At 59.0% G+C, this 14,789-nt stretch overlaps 2 protein-coding genes across 6 annotated transcripts; one reads left to right on the top strand and one right to left on the bottom strand.

Annotated features, from left to right (window-relative positions):
- The first annotated feature begins 24 nt into the window (after positions 1-24).
- On the top strand, positions 25-6,482 carry SLC7A4 (solute carrier family 7 member 4). Of its 3 annotated transcripts, XM_055118721.1 has the most exons (6): positions 276-372; positions 924-1,943; positions 2,418-3,049; positions 3,242-3,350; positions 3,459-3,685; positions 5,988-6,482. In XM_055118721.1, exons 2-5 carry the CDS (start codon positions 962-964, stop codon positions 3,647-3,649), a joined length of 1,914 nt encoding a protein of 637 aa, XP_054974696.1. In that variant the 5' UTR covers positions 276-372; positions 924-961; the 3' UTR covers positions 3,650-3,685; positions 5,988-6,482. The 3 variants fall into 3 exon arrangements, with proteins under 3 accessions (XP_054974697.1, XP_054974696.1, XP_054974695.1); XM_055118722.1 differs by lacking the exons at positions 276-372; positions 5,988-6,482 and adding an exon at positions 25-162 and having other exon boundaries at positions 3,459-3,915; XM_055118720.1 differs by lacking the exon at positions 5,988-6,482 and having other exon boundaries at positions 3,459-3,915.
- On the bottom strand, positions 6,444-14,736 carry P2RX6 (purinergic receptor P2X 6). Of its 3 annotated transcripts, XM_004607588.2 has the most exons (12): positions 14,418-14,736; positions 13,722-13,872; positions 12,280-12,351; positions 8,465-8,540; positions 8,085-8,181; positions 7,932-8,012; positions 7,710-7,851; positions 7,522-7,631; positions 7,032-7,125; positions 6,886-6,951; positions 6,671-6,748; positions 6,444-6,581 (listed from the first exon to the last, which is right to left on the bottom strand). In XM_004607588.2, the coding sequence occupies exons 1-12, from the start codon at positions 14,549-14,551 to the stop codon at positions 6,498-6,500; spliced, it is 1,185 nt and encodes a 394-aa protein (XP_004607645.2). In that variant the 5' UTR covers positions 14,552-14,736; the 3' UTR covers positions 6,444-6,497. The 3 variants fall into 3 exon arrangements, with proteins under 3 accessions (XP_004607645.2, XP_054974699.1, XP_054974700.1); XM_055118724.1 differs by lacking the exon at positions 6,886-6,951; XM_055118725.1 differs by lacking the exon at positions 12,280-12,351.
- Between the last annotated feature and the right edge of the window lie 53 nt (positions 14,737-14,789).

Genomic DNA, 14,789 nt, shown 5'->3' with positions numbered 1-14,789 from the left:
CGGCAGCTCCCACACGCCGGCAGTCAGGCAGCGAGTCCGGCGCTGGAAGCAGCAGCAGCAGCAGCAGCTACCTGGATGCAGTTTTCTCCATCTCCGTGCAACTTCCCTGAGACCCAGCGGGGGTCCGGCCGGTGCCCTTCCAGGCCCACTCCCTCCAAGCAGGTGAGCCCCGGCGCCCCCGGCCCGCGGGTGACGCGACCCCCCGGGAGCGGCGGCCCCGGGTGGGGCTCCCCGGGACGCAGTGAACCCCGCAGTCTGGCCCGGGGTGGGGCGGGCGCTGCGCGGGCGGCGGGCGGGGCGGGCGCGGCGCTGTGCTGCGCCCGGCGGCGGTGGCGGCGGCGGCGGCTGCGGCGGCGGCGACGACGACAGCAGGTGGGTCGCACGCAGCAAGTCCCACGGTATGGACCTGCGCCGAGAGCCAGCCATACCGGGGGCAGGGGGTCCCGGGGCGCGGGGCCGGGGCGTGCGGTCTTGACTGGGATGGGGGAGCAGTGGGTGTTTGGTTTGTTGCTCAGGGTCCGGGAACAACCCCCCACCCCGCCCTCTCCCCGCTCCCCGCGCCGCCCCCTTCCCCCTCCCCCCCTCCCTTCCCCGGGCGACCGGCTAGGAGGAGGCCAGCCAGGTGTCCGCCTGGACCACGCCCAGGGCTGCAGAACCGCCCCAGTTCCGGCTCCTGGAGGCCCAGCCTGGCGGCTGCAGGGAAACCCACTCCGGTTTCCACCTGTCCTGGATCCCGCAGCTCAGGGCGCCTCCCAGCTGCTCCCTGGGACTGCCGGTCCTTTCAGCCTTGTGTGGGGAGTAGCGGTTCAAAACAAAACAAAACACCCTGTCTCTAGCCAACTGGTCTCCAGAGCATGAACAGGGGCCGCCCAGGCTAGCCAGAACCCCCTGAAGCCTCTTGTCACTCCCCTTTGGTTCTGTAGGTGCTATACGTGGCCTGGTGCTCTCCCAGCTGCCCACCATGGCCCGCTGGCTGCCCAGCACCGCAGGGCTGGCTCGCCTCTGCCACAGGCTGAACCGGCTGAAGCCCCTGGAGGAGTCCACCATGGAGACATCGTTGAGGCGCTGCCTGTCCACCCTGGACCTCACCCTGCTGGGCGTGGGCGGCATGGTGGGCTCTGGCCTCTACGTGCTCACGGGCACTGTGGCCAAGGAGATGGCAGGTCCTGCCGTCCTGGTGTCCTTTGGGGTGGCTGCAGTGGCCTCCTTGCTGGCCGCCCTGTGCTATGCTGAGTTCGGGGCGCGCGTGCCCCGCACGGGCTCTGCCTACCTGTTCACCTACGTGTCCATGGGTGAGCTGTGGGCCTTCCTTATTGGCTGGAATGTGCTCCTGGAGTATCTCATCGGCGGTGCCGCGGTGGCTCGGGCATGGAGCGGCTACCTGGATGCCATCTTTAGCCACCGCCTGCGCAACTTCACTGAGGTCCATGTGGGCGTGTGGCAGGTGCCCTTCCTGGCCCACTACCCAGACTTCCTGGCCGCTGGCATTCTGCTCGTAGCCTCCGCCTTTGTCTCCTGTGGAGCCCGTGTTTCTTCCTGGCTCAACCACACCTTCTCAGCCATCAGCCTGGTTGTCATCCTCTTCATCATCGTCCTGGGATTCATCCTGGCCCGCCCACACAACTGGAGCGCTGAGGAAGGTGGCTTTGCGCCCTTTGGCTTTTCGGGCATCATGGCGGGCACCGCCACCTGCTTCTACGCCTTCGTGGGCTTTGATGTCATTGCCGCCTCCAGTGAGGAAGCTCGGAACCCTCAGCGGGCCGTGCCTCTGGCCATCGCCATCTCCCTGGGCCTGGCGGCAGGGGCCTACATCCTCGTGTCCACCGTGCTGACCCTCATGGTGCCCTGGCACAGCCTGGACCCTGACTCTGCGCTTGCCGATGCCTTCTACCGGCGGGGCTACAGCTGGGCTGGCTTCATCGTGGCAGCGGGCTCCATCTGCGGTAAGAGGCTTGTTTGGGCAAGGTGGGAGGACATGGGCAGGGAGGTCCTGCTCTCAGCCCCTAGGGGATCACATCCCCATCTGGATGTCAGTTTTGCCAGTTGCAAACCGGCCCAGGAAGTTGCCAATCCTTAGTTGCTCACTCAGACCTGTTGCGGAGGGCTCTGCTTGCCACTGCCGCCGCCCCCTCCCCAGCTGTGTGCACCACTGTTGATCTGGCCTGTGCTTCTAGGCCCTTTCCCCTGCAGAGCAGCTCTGGGGAAGCAAACCCTACCCAGCTTCTCCAGTGTCTGTCACGTATTGCAGGAGGCCCCGTTTGGGGTAGGAGGGTAACAACCAGCACCCCACAGCTCTCATCCTGAGAGCCCCTCCTGCCCGTGTTCCTACGGAACCCCCCACCCCTGGCCCCTAGCATTGGCTCTTGGGTGGGGGGTGTTGTCCACCATGCTAACCTTCTGCTCACCCTCCGCCCCAGCCATGAACACCGTCCTGCTCAGCAACCTCTTCTCCCTGCCACGCATCGTCTATGCCATGGCTGCCGATGGGCTCTTCTTTCAGGTGTTTGCCCAGGTGCACCCCCGGACACAGGTGCCCGTGGTGGGTATCCTGGTGTTTGGGGTTCTCATGGCCCTGCTGGCGCTGCTGCTGGACCTGGAGGCGCTGGTGCAGTTCCTGTCCATCGGCACGCTCCTGGCCTACACCTTTGTGGCCTCCAGCATCATTGTGCTCCGCTTCCAGAAGGCGCCTCCATCCAGTTCTCCGGGTCTGGCCAGCCCCGGCCCCATGACCAAGGAGTACAACTCTTTCTCTGACCACATCCAGCTGGTGGATTCGGAGGCGCCTGAGCCCGGGCAACTCCGGCCAGCTCTGAGGCCCTACCTGAGCTTCCTAGGTGCGTGTGGCCCTGGCGTGGCTGTGGCATGGGCCCTTGGCATCCTGGTGGCCTCCGCCATCACCCTGGGCTGTGTCCTGGTCTTCGGCAAGTCCACTCTGCACCTCCCATACTGGGCCTACACCCTGCTACTCCTGCTCAGCGTGACCGTGTTTCTGCTCAGCCTCCTTGTCCTCGGGGCCCACCAGCAACAGCGTCAAGAGGACACCTTTCAGGTACCCCTCCTCCCAGCCAACACCCCCTGGCTGTCAGTGCAGCCAACCCTTTGGTTGCATGAGAGCCCTGCTCCCCACTTTCTGCATGACCCGGCTGAGTGGGCAGTGATCTCTAGACTCTCTGGGAAGCCAGGCCAGGCAGACAGCCACCTGTCACCCACCACCCAGCCCTTCCTGCCCTGGCCCCCTCAGATCCCCTTTGTGCCGCTGCTTCCGGCCCTGAGCATTCTCCTCAACATCTGCCTCATGCTGAAGCTGAGCTACCTGACCTGGCTGCGCTTCTCCATCTGGCTGCTGATTGGTGAGTGAAGGGGCGGGGGCGGGGCTGGGGCGGGGTTGGGGGTGGGGGGATCGGGAGCAGGGCAGGTGGGGCTGGGCCCTGGTCCTCAGGCTCCTGTCGCCCCTGCAGGACTCGTGGTCTATTTTGGCTATGGCATCAGGCACAGCAAGGAGAACCAGCGGGAGTGGCCGGGGCTCACTGACTCCCGCTATGTGGTTTTCCCCGACGGAAGCCTGGACGAGAGCGTGCAAGCCGTGCAGCCGCCCAGCCAGGCAACGGCCCAGGAGCCTGACAGTGTGGAGCAGCCTCCCTGTCCATGAGGATGTCCGGGAGCCCCCTCATCCCTGGTGGCTCAGGTCTGCTCCCCTTTCCTGGTGCAGGAGTCTCAGCACCTTATGTCCTTAGTGCTGGGGCTGGAGCAGTCCCCCTCCCCCCCAGCGCTGGTGGCATGGTCTCACTGCTCAGCACCTAGCAATGGATGACCGTTCAGCACCTTGGACGGGTGGAAAGGGCATGGGGGGAGAGCCCCCGTCCCAGAGTTCCACAATAATAACCACTTGGCTGGCCCTGTGGCCCGCCTGCTGTGTCCATTGTGGCGTTCTTGGTGGCATTGAGTCCTCACTTGCCTCCTTCCTCCAGAACCAAGTGATGACCCTCCCCCCCCCCCCATGTGCAGCAAAGACTCTGCAAGGGGGCAGAGCAGTGCTGAGAGTGGGACACCGCTCAGCCCACAGGCTGGTGACCCCTGCCCAACTCCAGGGTGCTGCAGGCACTCATACAGCAGACAAAGAAGGGGGCACGACGGGGTGGGGCCAGGCTCCTCCCCACAGGCTCCCCACCCATGTCTCCTGCAGGTGGATTCCCCAAAGCAGAGTCTTGACTCCACACCTCACCTCCACTAGGAGGCTGTCTAGACAGGGTAGTGGAGTTCCAGGGTCCCCTTTGGTTGTTTGGGAATATGCCAGTGGCTGAGGCCTGCCCGGGAATGTGCAGGCGCTCTCACAGGGTTGCCTCCACCATCAGGCCCAAGCCAGGGAGTGTGGGGAGGGTGTTCACCTGGCGACCCCTGATAGTGCACAGAATGTGGGGCTCCCTCCCTGCACCCATCCAGATTTAGAGTGGGGAACTCTGGTGTCTAAGCTTCTGGGTCCGCTTCACTTGCTTGTAACTATCCCCTGCATGAAGAAGGGGAAGTGGGCAGGAGGGAGAGGATGGGGATGAGGGCCCCTGCCTGGTATGTAGCCAGCCCTGGTTCCTCCCAGCACCACAGGGTCCCCCGAGCATCTCCAGATACATCCTTAGAGGCCCCCTGAGCCCCACCAGGGTGTTCTAGCACTGCAGGACCTGAGCTGCACCGCTTCCTTGGGCCCTTACCTTGAGTCACTAGCAAGTGCCCTTGCCCCTCTCCCAAATCAAACACAACTGGCAGTTGACCCCCACAAAAATAAAACCTCAAAACAAACAAACAGCAACAAAAGAAAAAAACAGAAGCAGAGGAATCGGTGAATTCTTATATCACCCTGAGCTGTGTAGCCCAGTTCTTGACTTCCAGCCTCAGGTTCACCCTACACACCCCATAACCTCTCCGAGACCAGAGTCCGTTCATCATCGACACCACCCCTGCATCCTGCCTATAAGAACAATGCGGAAAGCTGCTGGCTCAGGCAGGTTTTACTCTGGCATTTTCAGCACTGGTGACATGGGATCCCCCTCTGGTGGTGTCAAGGACCACCAGGTACTTGTAAGCCCCGCTAACTAGGCCTCAGGGTCACACACCCCTGAAGACCTTCTGAACCCACATCACCTCCCCATGGGTGCTGCTCTGAGAGCAGCAGGGACCCCTCCTCCCAAGTCTTAGCTGAGCCTTCAGGTGCCAGATGAAGCCAAATGCAGGCTCAGATGATGCCAGATGTGGGCCCAGATGATGCCAGATGCAGGCCCAGTCTGAGCCCCAGCCTGGCCCATGTTGATCCAGCCGCCAACACATCCTGGCCACCAGGAACCCTGGAGACAGCAGCCCTCGTTCCCTGGGTGAGGTGGGGGCTCCCATCCCTGCCCCCTATCCAAGAACCCAGAGGTTTGTGGCTCCTGCAACACCATCCCTCTGCTCTTAACCATCAGCCTAAGCCAGAGAAACTCCCAGCCGTGGTGCACAGGCTCCTGCAGATAGTCTCCCAGGAGAGCTGGGCCAGCCTGAGGACTATGCTGTGCTGAGGACATTCTTGCCAGTCTCTGGGCTCTCCCCTTGGTCGTGATTAAGATCTCCCATTGCCTTAGGCTGGCATGAGCAGATGCCCAGATAGGTTCTCAGGGATGTTGACGTGTATACCCTCCCACCACAACAGTCCCCAGGAGCAGCTCCTAGGGGTCAAGCTGGGGTCACCAGGGAGGCTCCCAAATCCGCTCCACTCACTCCCCCACTCCAACAATCCCTGAGCCCAAGTGCAGCCACAGGAAGTGGAGGATGCGCATGAGCTGAGAAGCTCTGAGCCAGGTTGGTGCTTGTGTCCCTTCTGGGACTCAATTGTCTGCTCAGGGGCATCTGTCCAGGCACCCAGCACCAGACCACCTGAGACACCCTCTGGGGGGGATCAGGCCTGACTCTCCCTGCCTGGGGTGCTGGGATACAGGCCTCAGTGCCAGAGCTCCTCCTGACAGGTGCTGGCGGCGGAGGAGGCTGGAACCAGGCAGAGTGGGCGGAAGCCGGTGCAGACAGCTGATGAGAGGGCGCCCCCGGGAATTCTGCAGCCTTCGAGGTGCTTCTCCAGACGCAGAGGCAGTGGTGCCCGCCTGGATCAGCACTTGCAATGTGGCGGGCCCCGACTCCCCCTTGTTCAAGGCACCTGCTGCACTACAGGTCTCTGCACAAATCTGGCTCTGTTGCTACCCGGGCAGCACCCCAGAAAGGGCCAGCAGCCACCTGGGAGCGGACAGAGCATATCTGGGAGTGAAGGGTGGATCCCGGAGCACCCTTCCCCTGTTGGGGCTATGTCTGTCAGATCACAAAAGGTAGGGTTCCCCCACCTCATCTTCCCATGCCTGTCCCCCAACAGTGGCCACTGAGGGGCCCCAGAGCCCGGGAAGGCCCATCCACACTTGTGCACCAGTGCTCAACTACCAGCAGTTACCAGCAGCAGCAGCAGCAATGGGGCCAGTGCGAGGCCCCCTCTAAGGCACCTGGGCATCTGGAGATGGGTGTGCAGACTCCAGGTCCGTCTGCTCGGTGGAGATGTTCATCTCTGGGGCCTTTGCCTGCAGATGGGGTCAGTAGGTCAGGGACAGCCAGGCCTCAGGCCACTGTTCTCCGGAGTGCAGCAGAGCCTAGGCCGACCGCCACGTACCTCCTCATACTTGGCGTCCCGGTAGACGGGGGCTTCTGTGTCCACATACAACAGCACCACGTCACAGAAGACATTGATCTGGACGAGCAGGGAAGACTCACGTTGCAGCCCCCTCCCGGCCTTCCTTCCATTTCCCCATCCCTCATCCCCAAAATTCAACAGCCATGCCAGGCCCTGTCTGCTCCCACCGAGGAAGCCCCATAGGTCAGACTCACCAGGCCCAGCCATGCCAATCCCGTGCCTAGCGTGATGGTCGTGGGGATGAGCCCAAACTTCCCTGCCTGAGAGAGCCCCAGGCTGAGCCTCCAGGCCACACTGTGGCCCCCTCCCCACTCCCCGCCCCCCACCAGGTCCCTCCTACCTGCCCGGAGACGAGAATGGTGAAGCGGATCCCATAGAGCTTGAAGAGGCTCCGGACCTCCACGCCAGAGGCTGCCCACCAGTGAGTGGCTGTCCTGGAGGCAGGAGGGGTGCTCTGGGGCCTGCTCTGCCCACTCTCCACTGACTCCATCCCCCCAGCCCCAGACATAGTTCAGTGGGGAAGGCTCTTGCCTTGCAGGATCCCCAGATCTCCACCAAGCCTCAATAGGAGTGATCCCTGTGTGATCCCTAGGCACAGAGCCAGGAGCACTACTGGGTGTGGCCCCCAATAAAAAAATATGTTTTAAAATATGCAAGTCCCTGAGTGGTGGAAGAGGCTGTGTGGGGCTGGTGGTGGGGAGGACTAGAGAGGATGGGGAGTGTTTGTTGGGGGCCGGGGCTATGAGCACCCCTCCTGCGGCTCGACCCCTTGCACACAGTGGGGCAGGGAAGGGTGGGTGTTGCAGCTGTCCCAGGAACCGGGGTCACACCTGAAGTTGTAGCTTCTCTCCAGCAGTTGGAAGGAGTACTGGGGCTGGCAGTCGGGGTCCCAAGCGTCCAGGTGGCAGTCCCAGGAGATGTAGACATTTACAGCGCCACCCTGCACACAGCACATCTCTGCTCTCCAGCCCGGGCCTGCTCCCCGACCTTCCCAGAACCCTGACGTCCAGACACCCACCTGCAGCGCCAGGTCCTCAAAATCCCCTCCGGCCTGGGTCACGAGGTCCCGGATTGCAAAGATGGGACAGTAGGGACTGTGGTGCGGGTCGTAGCGGCAGCGCTTGAAATAGTTGCTGTCCCAGGTCTTTAAGACATTGGACCTGGGGGTGGGGATGAGGCCAGAGGTGATGGTAGGTCGGGGACAGCAGTGTTCGGGCCCTCTGGGACCCACCCTGCTTACTTGAAGAAGTTGAACCTGCTGAAGGTGACTGTGTTTTTGATGAAAAGTGTGAAGTTCTGGGCCTCGGCCAGCAAAGGTCTCCTGAGAGGGATAGGAAAGTAAGGGGGATGCTTGGCCACCCTGGCCCCTGCCCTGGGCTGCAGAGGGACTCACATGGGCACGGGCCTTCTACTCTCCACAGGGCACCAGCCCCAGATCTCACAGGTCCTATAGGTCCCGTTGAACTGCACACACCGGCCAGTTTTCATGCCTGGGAAACACAAGACAAGCCAGACCCCACAGCGCTACACAGGGCAGAGGTGGGATGGAAGGAGAGCCAGGTGAGGCCAAGGAGAAGGCCCAGAGGCATGGAGCATGGCTGTGGGTGCAAGAGCACTTTGTGATGAGAGACACTTCACAGTCCCGCCTGCACCACCTGGTGTGACCCCAAACATACTAGCAAGGAGGGACAGAGCTGGGGGCCATGCGGGGTCTCAGCACACACCCAGAACCCCTTCCTGAAGGAGGCCCCAGAAGACAGAGCCCACAGTTACCGTGGCTGTAAGTGCCCATCTCCCCTTCGGAACAATCCGCATCAGTCCAGCAGTGAGCCAGAGGGACAGAGGGGTGCTGAGGGGGGCAGAGAAAAGAGTGACCCCAAGGGCGCCTCCTGTCCACCACCCTGCTCCGCAGTATACAGTGACACGCCCTCCCCAGCCTTCGCCTCATACACTGCCCTGAGTTTGGGGGTTCATGGGAAATCTGGAGGAGGTAAATAAGAGATGCCAGGGCCCAGGATTTGACTCATGGGATAGAGGAAAGGTCTGGCATGTTCAAGGCCCTGGCTCCAATCCCTGGCACCACCTGCCCTTTGAGCACTGCCAGCTATGGCCCTGGTGGCCCCCAGCACCACTGGGCACCAGCACTGAACTGCCAGACCCATAACTCAGGCTTAGTATCATGGGAAGTGACCCCCGGGGAAAAAAAATAATCAATGGCACTGGAGCAAGAGTACGGCAGGTAGGGCACTTGCCTGGGTCCAATCCCCGGCATACTATATGGTTCCCTGAGCCCCACCAAGAGTGATCCCCGAGCACAAAGCCAGGTGAAAACCCTGAGCATCACCAGGTGTAGCCCCAAAACAAAACAAGCAAATAAAACTTCAATCAGGGACAGGAAGGTGGTACAGGGATAGTATAGTGACCTAGATTTGATTCCCAAGGTCACATGGTCCCCTGAGCTTTGCTGAGCACGGCCGTGGAAGCCCCCACCTCATAACTGGGGTGGCCTGAGTATCCCCAGCACCACAGGACCTGAGCAGCCTTAGACCTTTGTGCTGAACCACAAGCCCAGTTGGCCAAGAATCACAGGTGAATGCCCCCTCCAAAATAAAAACCGAAATAAAGGGTATTCAGAGCAGGGAGCAGCCCCAGTCTGTTGGAGGGCTATGGGTGCTTTTTCCCAAGGCAGACTCTCCTGATGCCCTTCCTTGGTGGGGCAGATGATTCATGGAGACCAACTCCACCGGTCTGATACAGCACATGGAAATGGACTCCAGGAATAAATGTGCGTGAGAGACAGATGTTCCTGGTGCACAGGCTCAGGGGGGCCTAGTCAAAGGGGCCTATGCAAAGGAGGCTCGCCCACTTGCTGAGGGACCTACAGTGTCTTCTCGTCCCTGCTTATTCTCCTGCAGCATAGGGACATCATGCCAGTACATGACCTCAGAGGGCAAGAATCAGCTAGGAGGGGTCAGAGAAATAGTACAGTGGGTAGGGTGCTTGCCTTGCAGGGGTTGACCAAGATTTGATCCCTGGCACCCCATATGGTCTCCTGAGTCCTGCCAAGATTGCTCCTTGAGCACAGAACCAGGAGTAAGCTCTGATAACCGCTGGGTGTGGCCCCCAAACAAAACAGAATAATAAGCTAGGTGGCAAGCAGCAAACTTCCTGGAGGAAGGTGGTCTCACAGACATCTGCCTGGGTGAGTGGATGCTGCTGCCCAGGGTCACCCAACATGGGGGCGGGCAGGTGTCACAGGACTCAGATTCCAAATGAGATAGGGGTGTCTGTGATTGCTGGGCAGAGGAGAGTGAGGCCCTGACTGTTCTTCCTGGCTGTGTCATAACTATGCCCTTCCACTCTGCCTCCTCTGAAGGAACCCCTCTTCATCCAGGCGACTAGCATGCACCCCCCACATTATATCTCGGGCAGCCTGAGTGCTTTATCCTAATGCAAAGAGATACAAGCATCCCTCCACTGAGCCCATCCACGAACCCCAGCCGCGCTCCAGTGAGCAGTCAAGTCCAACTCCTTAGCAGAGTGCCAGGGCCCCAATAGCTTAGGTGAGTCCCCTCCCTCCTCTGTCCCAGTCAAGGCTGATGTCACCCAGTCTCAGCTTACACAGTGGAGGCCTTGGCTCAGGCAGTCTCTGTTGCTTGCTCTCCTTAACTCCCCACTTAAGAGTGGGTTTCCTGGGAGCTTTCCTGGGGCCCAGGGCTAGCAGGTGTGTGACCCTGGATTTCCCACAGCCATCACCTCCTGGCCACCCTGGCTTAATCTGTATATACAGGCAGTCCCTGGGCTGGAGTGATAGCATGAAGATCGGGCACTTGCTTGCAAGTGGCTGACCCAGGTTTGATCCTCAGCACTGCGTACAGTTTACCGAGCCTTCCACGAGTGATTCCTGAGTACTGAGTGTAGAGTGAGTAAGCATTGAACATTGATGGGTGTGGCCCCCAAACCAAAAATAAATAAGAATGACATCATTGTAGAGGTCAGCCTCCAGGGCCATGCCCCAATGGTCCAAACAAAACCTACACGGGGCCCGGAGCGATAGTACAGCAGGTGGGCGTTTACCTTGCACGCGGCCGACCTGGATTCAATCCCCGGCATCCCATATGGCCCCCCAAGCACTACCAGGACTAATTCCTGAGAGCAGAGCCAGGAATAATCCCTGAGCATCGCTTGGGTGTGACCCAAAAAGCAAAAACAAAAAAAACCCTACAGCTGGAGAATCGTACAGTTACAAATGGTTAATAATAAATACCACACTATATATTTCTATAAATATGTACATATATTTTGGTTTGGAGGCCACATGCTGCTGTGTTCAGGGCTTATTCCTGGCTCTGTACTCAGAGATCACTCTTGTAATGCTCCAGAGACTGTATGCAGTGGCAGGGATTACACAGAATCAGCCACATACAAGGCAAGTGTCTTAATCTATCTCTTGTACTATCTCTCCAGGCCCATTATGTATATTTTATCACAATGAAAAAGCTAGGGGGAAAAAGCCCTCAACTCTGGAGGAAAGCCAGAATGTTCAGATTCTGAATCTCTGGTCTATATTATCTGCCATCAAGGAGGAAAGGAAAATTAAAATTTCCTTTACTCCTGAAAATATTTCAGGGGAAATCTCTTTTGTTTCCAGATGAGAAATGGGGAAAAATAAGGTGAGGAACTATGGCTTGACCCCAGTTGTGGTGAAACCCCAGTTGTGGTGAAAAATACCCAGCTATCAATGAGCTTGCACTCAGCATAAGCAGGAAGTGCTGTATTTGCTCTCCAGTATGGAAGGACCCTTTCACAGAGCCAGGCTTAGAGAATGGTAGCTGTTCTAGCCAGATCTAGATCTGAGAGCCCACCTGAGCATGTGTCCAGTCAGAGGTTACTCTGAGAACCTCAAAAGATTCAGAAGTAGGGCTAGGGGGCTGGAGTGATAGCATAGCAGGTAAGGCGTTTGCCTTGCATGCAGCCAACCCAGGTTCGATTCCCAGCATCCCATATGGTCTCCTGAGCACCACCAGTGTTGATTCCTGAGTGCAGAGCCAAGAGTGACCCCTGTGCATCGCCAAGTGTGACCCAAAAAAAAAAAAAAGGGTCAGGATGGAGAGGCTCTGGATACTTCTCAAGGATTATGGGATAATGGAGAGCATTTGTCACCTATGGGTTGGAGTACCTTAGCAGGTGACTTGTTCTCACTAAACCTCTGTCCTTGGGGGAGGGGTGTCACACCCCACAGACACCCCACAGTGCTCAGTGGCTATTCCCAGCCTGTACTCATGGGACCATATGAGGTACCAGGGATCAAACCAGGTTTGGCCACAAGCAAGGCAAGTGTCTTAAACCCTGTACTATGTCTCTGTCCCCTGAGCCTTTTAAATGGGAGTCACAGAAATTTCTAGCAAGCAGAACTTTAATGCGAAAATTAAAGGAAATGAATCACGGAAAGGTTTTAGCCCGGGGACTGGAATACAGAGATATATGCTGAACCCTCTGTCTCCTGGGAAGGAAAAGGGAAGACATGGACAGTGACCCAGGGCCAGTGGCAGAAGAATCGAGGGGTGCCGGAAGGCTGGTGGCCTTACCTCTGGGCATCTGCCCTGGACTTGATGTGGTGTCACAAGGAAATTGGTCACCAAGAAGAACACATTCGCTCCCTAGAAGGCAAGTACCAGGATTGGCCCCACTATCCCTCCTTCAAGGGGTGAGGCTGCAGTTTGCTAGTGGGAGGGGTGGGCTTGACCCCTCCAGTCATCAGCACTATGTCCCAAAGAATCACCTCTAGCAAGGCCCACTGGGGCTGGACCGGAAGGTTGCCTGGGTTTCACCTTTCCGGAGCCCCTGTCTGTTCTTTTGTCCATTTCTCATGTTCCCATTTACCCATCAGAGTTTTCCCAGAACCACAGAAGAGCCAGGACTGGGCTGGACTGGATGTCCACCTGGGCTTTTAGGAAGGTGAACCTACACATAGCTGGGGCCAGGGATCAGGGGCCGGGGTTTGCACATGAGGAAGGGGTGCTGGAGCAGCAGTTAGGATATGAAGAAATGTGGTGGCCACAATCTGGACTTCCAAGAGTGGGGTGCAAGATGGCCCACCACAAGAACACCCGTGAGGTCCCCTGAGAAATCTCAACCTGGCCACTTAGAGGACCCACTGAAACCTCAGCCTCATCCAAGGGGTAGAAAGGAGATGGGCTGGACCACAGGGAGGGACAGGGCACTGGGGGCTGTCAGGGCCCTCGCTGCCTGCCGAAAGGCTGCAGTGGGAGGTAGAGCTGTTTCCTCTGTGGACACTGTTTGCCTGCATGCAACTGCAGCAGGGCCCTGGGCCAGTAGCTGCGGTGACTGCAGTTTGGACATCAGTAGCACAGGGATGAAAACTACAGGGATGGACCACATGGATAAAGGGAGAAGGGGTTCAGAGCAGTGCAACTGCCTTGCCTGTGCGAGGTCCTGGGTTTGATCCCCAGTACTGCAAAAACACAACAATGGGGGCTGGAGCGATAGTACAGTGGGTAGGGCGTTTGCCTTGCATGCGGCCGACCCGGGTTCGATCCTGGCATCCCATATGATCCCCCAAGCACCACCAGGAGTGATTCCTGAGTGCAAAGCCAGAAGTAACTCCTGAGTATCGCTGGGTGTGACCAAAAAAGCAAAAAAAGAAAAGAAAACAACAACAACAACAACAAAACAAAGGAGAAGGGGCCAGGACAGGAGTATTTGACTAGGGAGGGGAAGAGTGTTCAGAAAGCTCCAGGCCAGGCGAGCCCAGACATGGCCCTCTTTCCTGGGGGCCGCCTTTGTAATTGCAACACCTCTGGCCCAGCTTCCTGACCTGTTCCCAGGCCACGCCAAAACCTCTTCCTAGCCCCCCAAGCCATTTCTCCTAGGAGGCTCTTTCCAGACAGCCCTGTGACACTACCTGCCCCCTCCCCCCTCCCCCACCATCATAGGCCCCTGGGGCCGTCTCGATGTGAAGGCGGGTCTGGGGGTGTTCACCTCCCGCAGCAGCATGGGGCCAACCCACCTGTGATGGCTTCACAAAGTCAGCCACATCCCACAGTCGGTTCCCCAAATCCTCCAGCTGGATCACAGAAACCCCCTTGAGTTTGGTAATGACAGAAACCTGGGGGTCCAGGTCCTGCTCCTCGTAGCCTTTCTTGGCTATGAGTGCCCACCTAGGGGAAGTGGGAGGTGGGCAGTGAGTGCGGGAAGAGCTGAACCCTCCCCGAGCACCCTACAAGCTCCCAGGCATCATCTCCTGCCCCAAATGCCCAGCTCAGGCCAGAATTCAGCTGTGCATCAGGGCCCCGATACCCTCAGACCAAGATGCCACTTTCCTCACCAGCTAGTCCCCTGCCCCCGGCTCTACCCGGCTGTCTCCTGAAAAAGCCCTTTGACCCCCAACTCCGAAGGGTCTCCCCCACTATCACCAGTGCTCCAGCTGCCACGATTGTTAAGTACCACCCCTGCTCCACCCAGAATGAGCTCAGAACCCCACAAGGAGCCAGGGATAGGAACCAGGAGAGGGATCATGTGTGTCCCCTGGGGGGCCTCTATGCCCTCTATGCCCATGGTGTTCCTTCCTTCTCCCTACCCCACCCCCTGCCTGGCCCCACTCTGTCCCTCCACTCCCACGAACCCAAAAAGTCAGGCAATTTCCCCTCAGCCCAGCAGGTGCAGTCCTTAGGCCCCAGCCCCCGTGGCCAGGAGCCACTCTTACCCCACCACGTAGATCAGGAGCCCCAGTTGCAGCAGCCTCTGCAGGGCACCCACCCTCCAGTTCTTGGTCAACACATACTTCTCAGTTTTGTATTCCAGGAACCCCCAGCAGGCCTCGGCCCCAGGAGAGCCCATGCCCTCAGCTCCTGCTCCTGCCCCTGCTCCTGCTGGGTGTGAGTCAGCACACAGCCAGAACCGCTGCCACAGCTGAACTGGACACAGCGAGCCAGGGCCAGGCAGCAGCTATTAAAGGGACACTTCCATTTACGGCAGGGACCAGCCTCCTCCCCGCCCCCTCTGTGGGGCTCCTCTGGCCTGGGCCTTCCATCCTTCCCTGCACCCTCTGCCCAGCTCTAGGCAAGTGGAGGGGAGC

The sequence above is a fragment of the Sorex araneus genome, chromosome 11 (genome assembly GCF_027595985.1).
Source record: "Sorex araneus isolate mSorAra2 chromosome 11, mSorAra2.pri, whole genome shotgun sequence".
NCBI lineage: Eukaryota > Metazoa > Chordata > Mammalia > Eulipotyphla > Soricidae > Sorex > Sorex araneus.
The sequence above is the reverse complement of the archived record's forward strand: the minus strand, read 5'-3'. Positions and strand labels throughout refer to the sequence as shown.

Excerpts from the sequence above, each read along its gene's own strand:
- P2RX6 (XM_004607588.2), bottom strand. The coding sequence starts at position 14,551 with ATGGGCTCTCCTGGGGCCGAGGCCTGCTGGGGGTTCCTGGAATACAAA. Across the intron at positions 12,352-13,721 it reads ACTTTGTGAAGCCATCACAG|GGAGCGAATGTGTTCTTCTT; the intron begins GTGGGTTGGCCC and ends CTTGCCTTCTAG. Across the intron at positions 8,182-8,464 it reads GATGGGCACTTACAGCCACG|GCATGAAAACTGGCCGGTGT; the intron begins GTAACTGTGGGC and ends TGTGTTTCCCAG.
- SLC7A4 (XM_055118721.1), top strand. The coding sequence starts at position 962 with ATGGCCCGCTGGCTGCCCAGCACCGCAGGGCTGGCTCGCCTCTGCCAC. Across the intron at positions 3,050-3,241 it reads GTCAAGAGGACACCTTTCAG|ATCCCCTTTGTGCCGCTGCT; the intron begins GTACCCCTCCTC and ends TGGCCCCCTCAG. Across the intron at positions 3,351-3,458 it reads CTCCATCTGGCTGCTGATTG|GACTCGTGGTCTATTTTGGC; the intron begins GTGAGTGAAGGG and ends TCGCCCCTGCAG.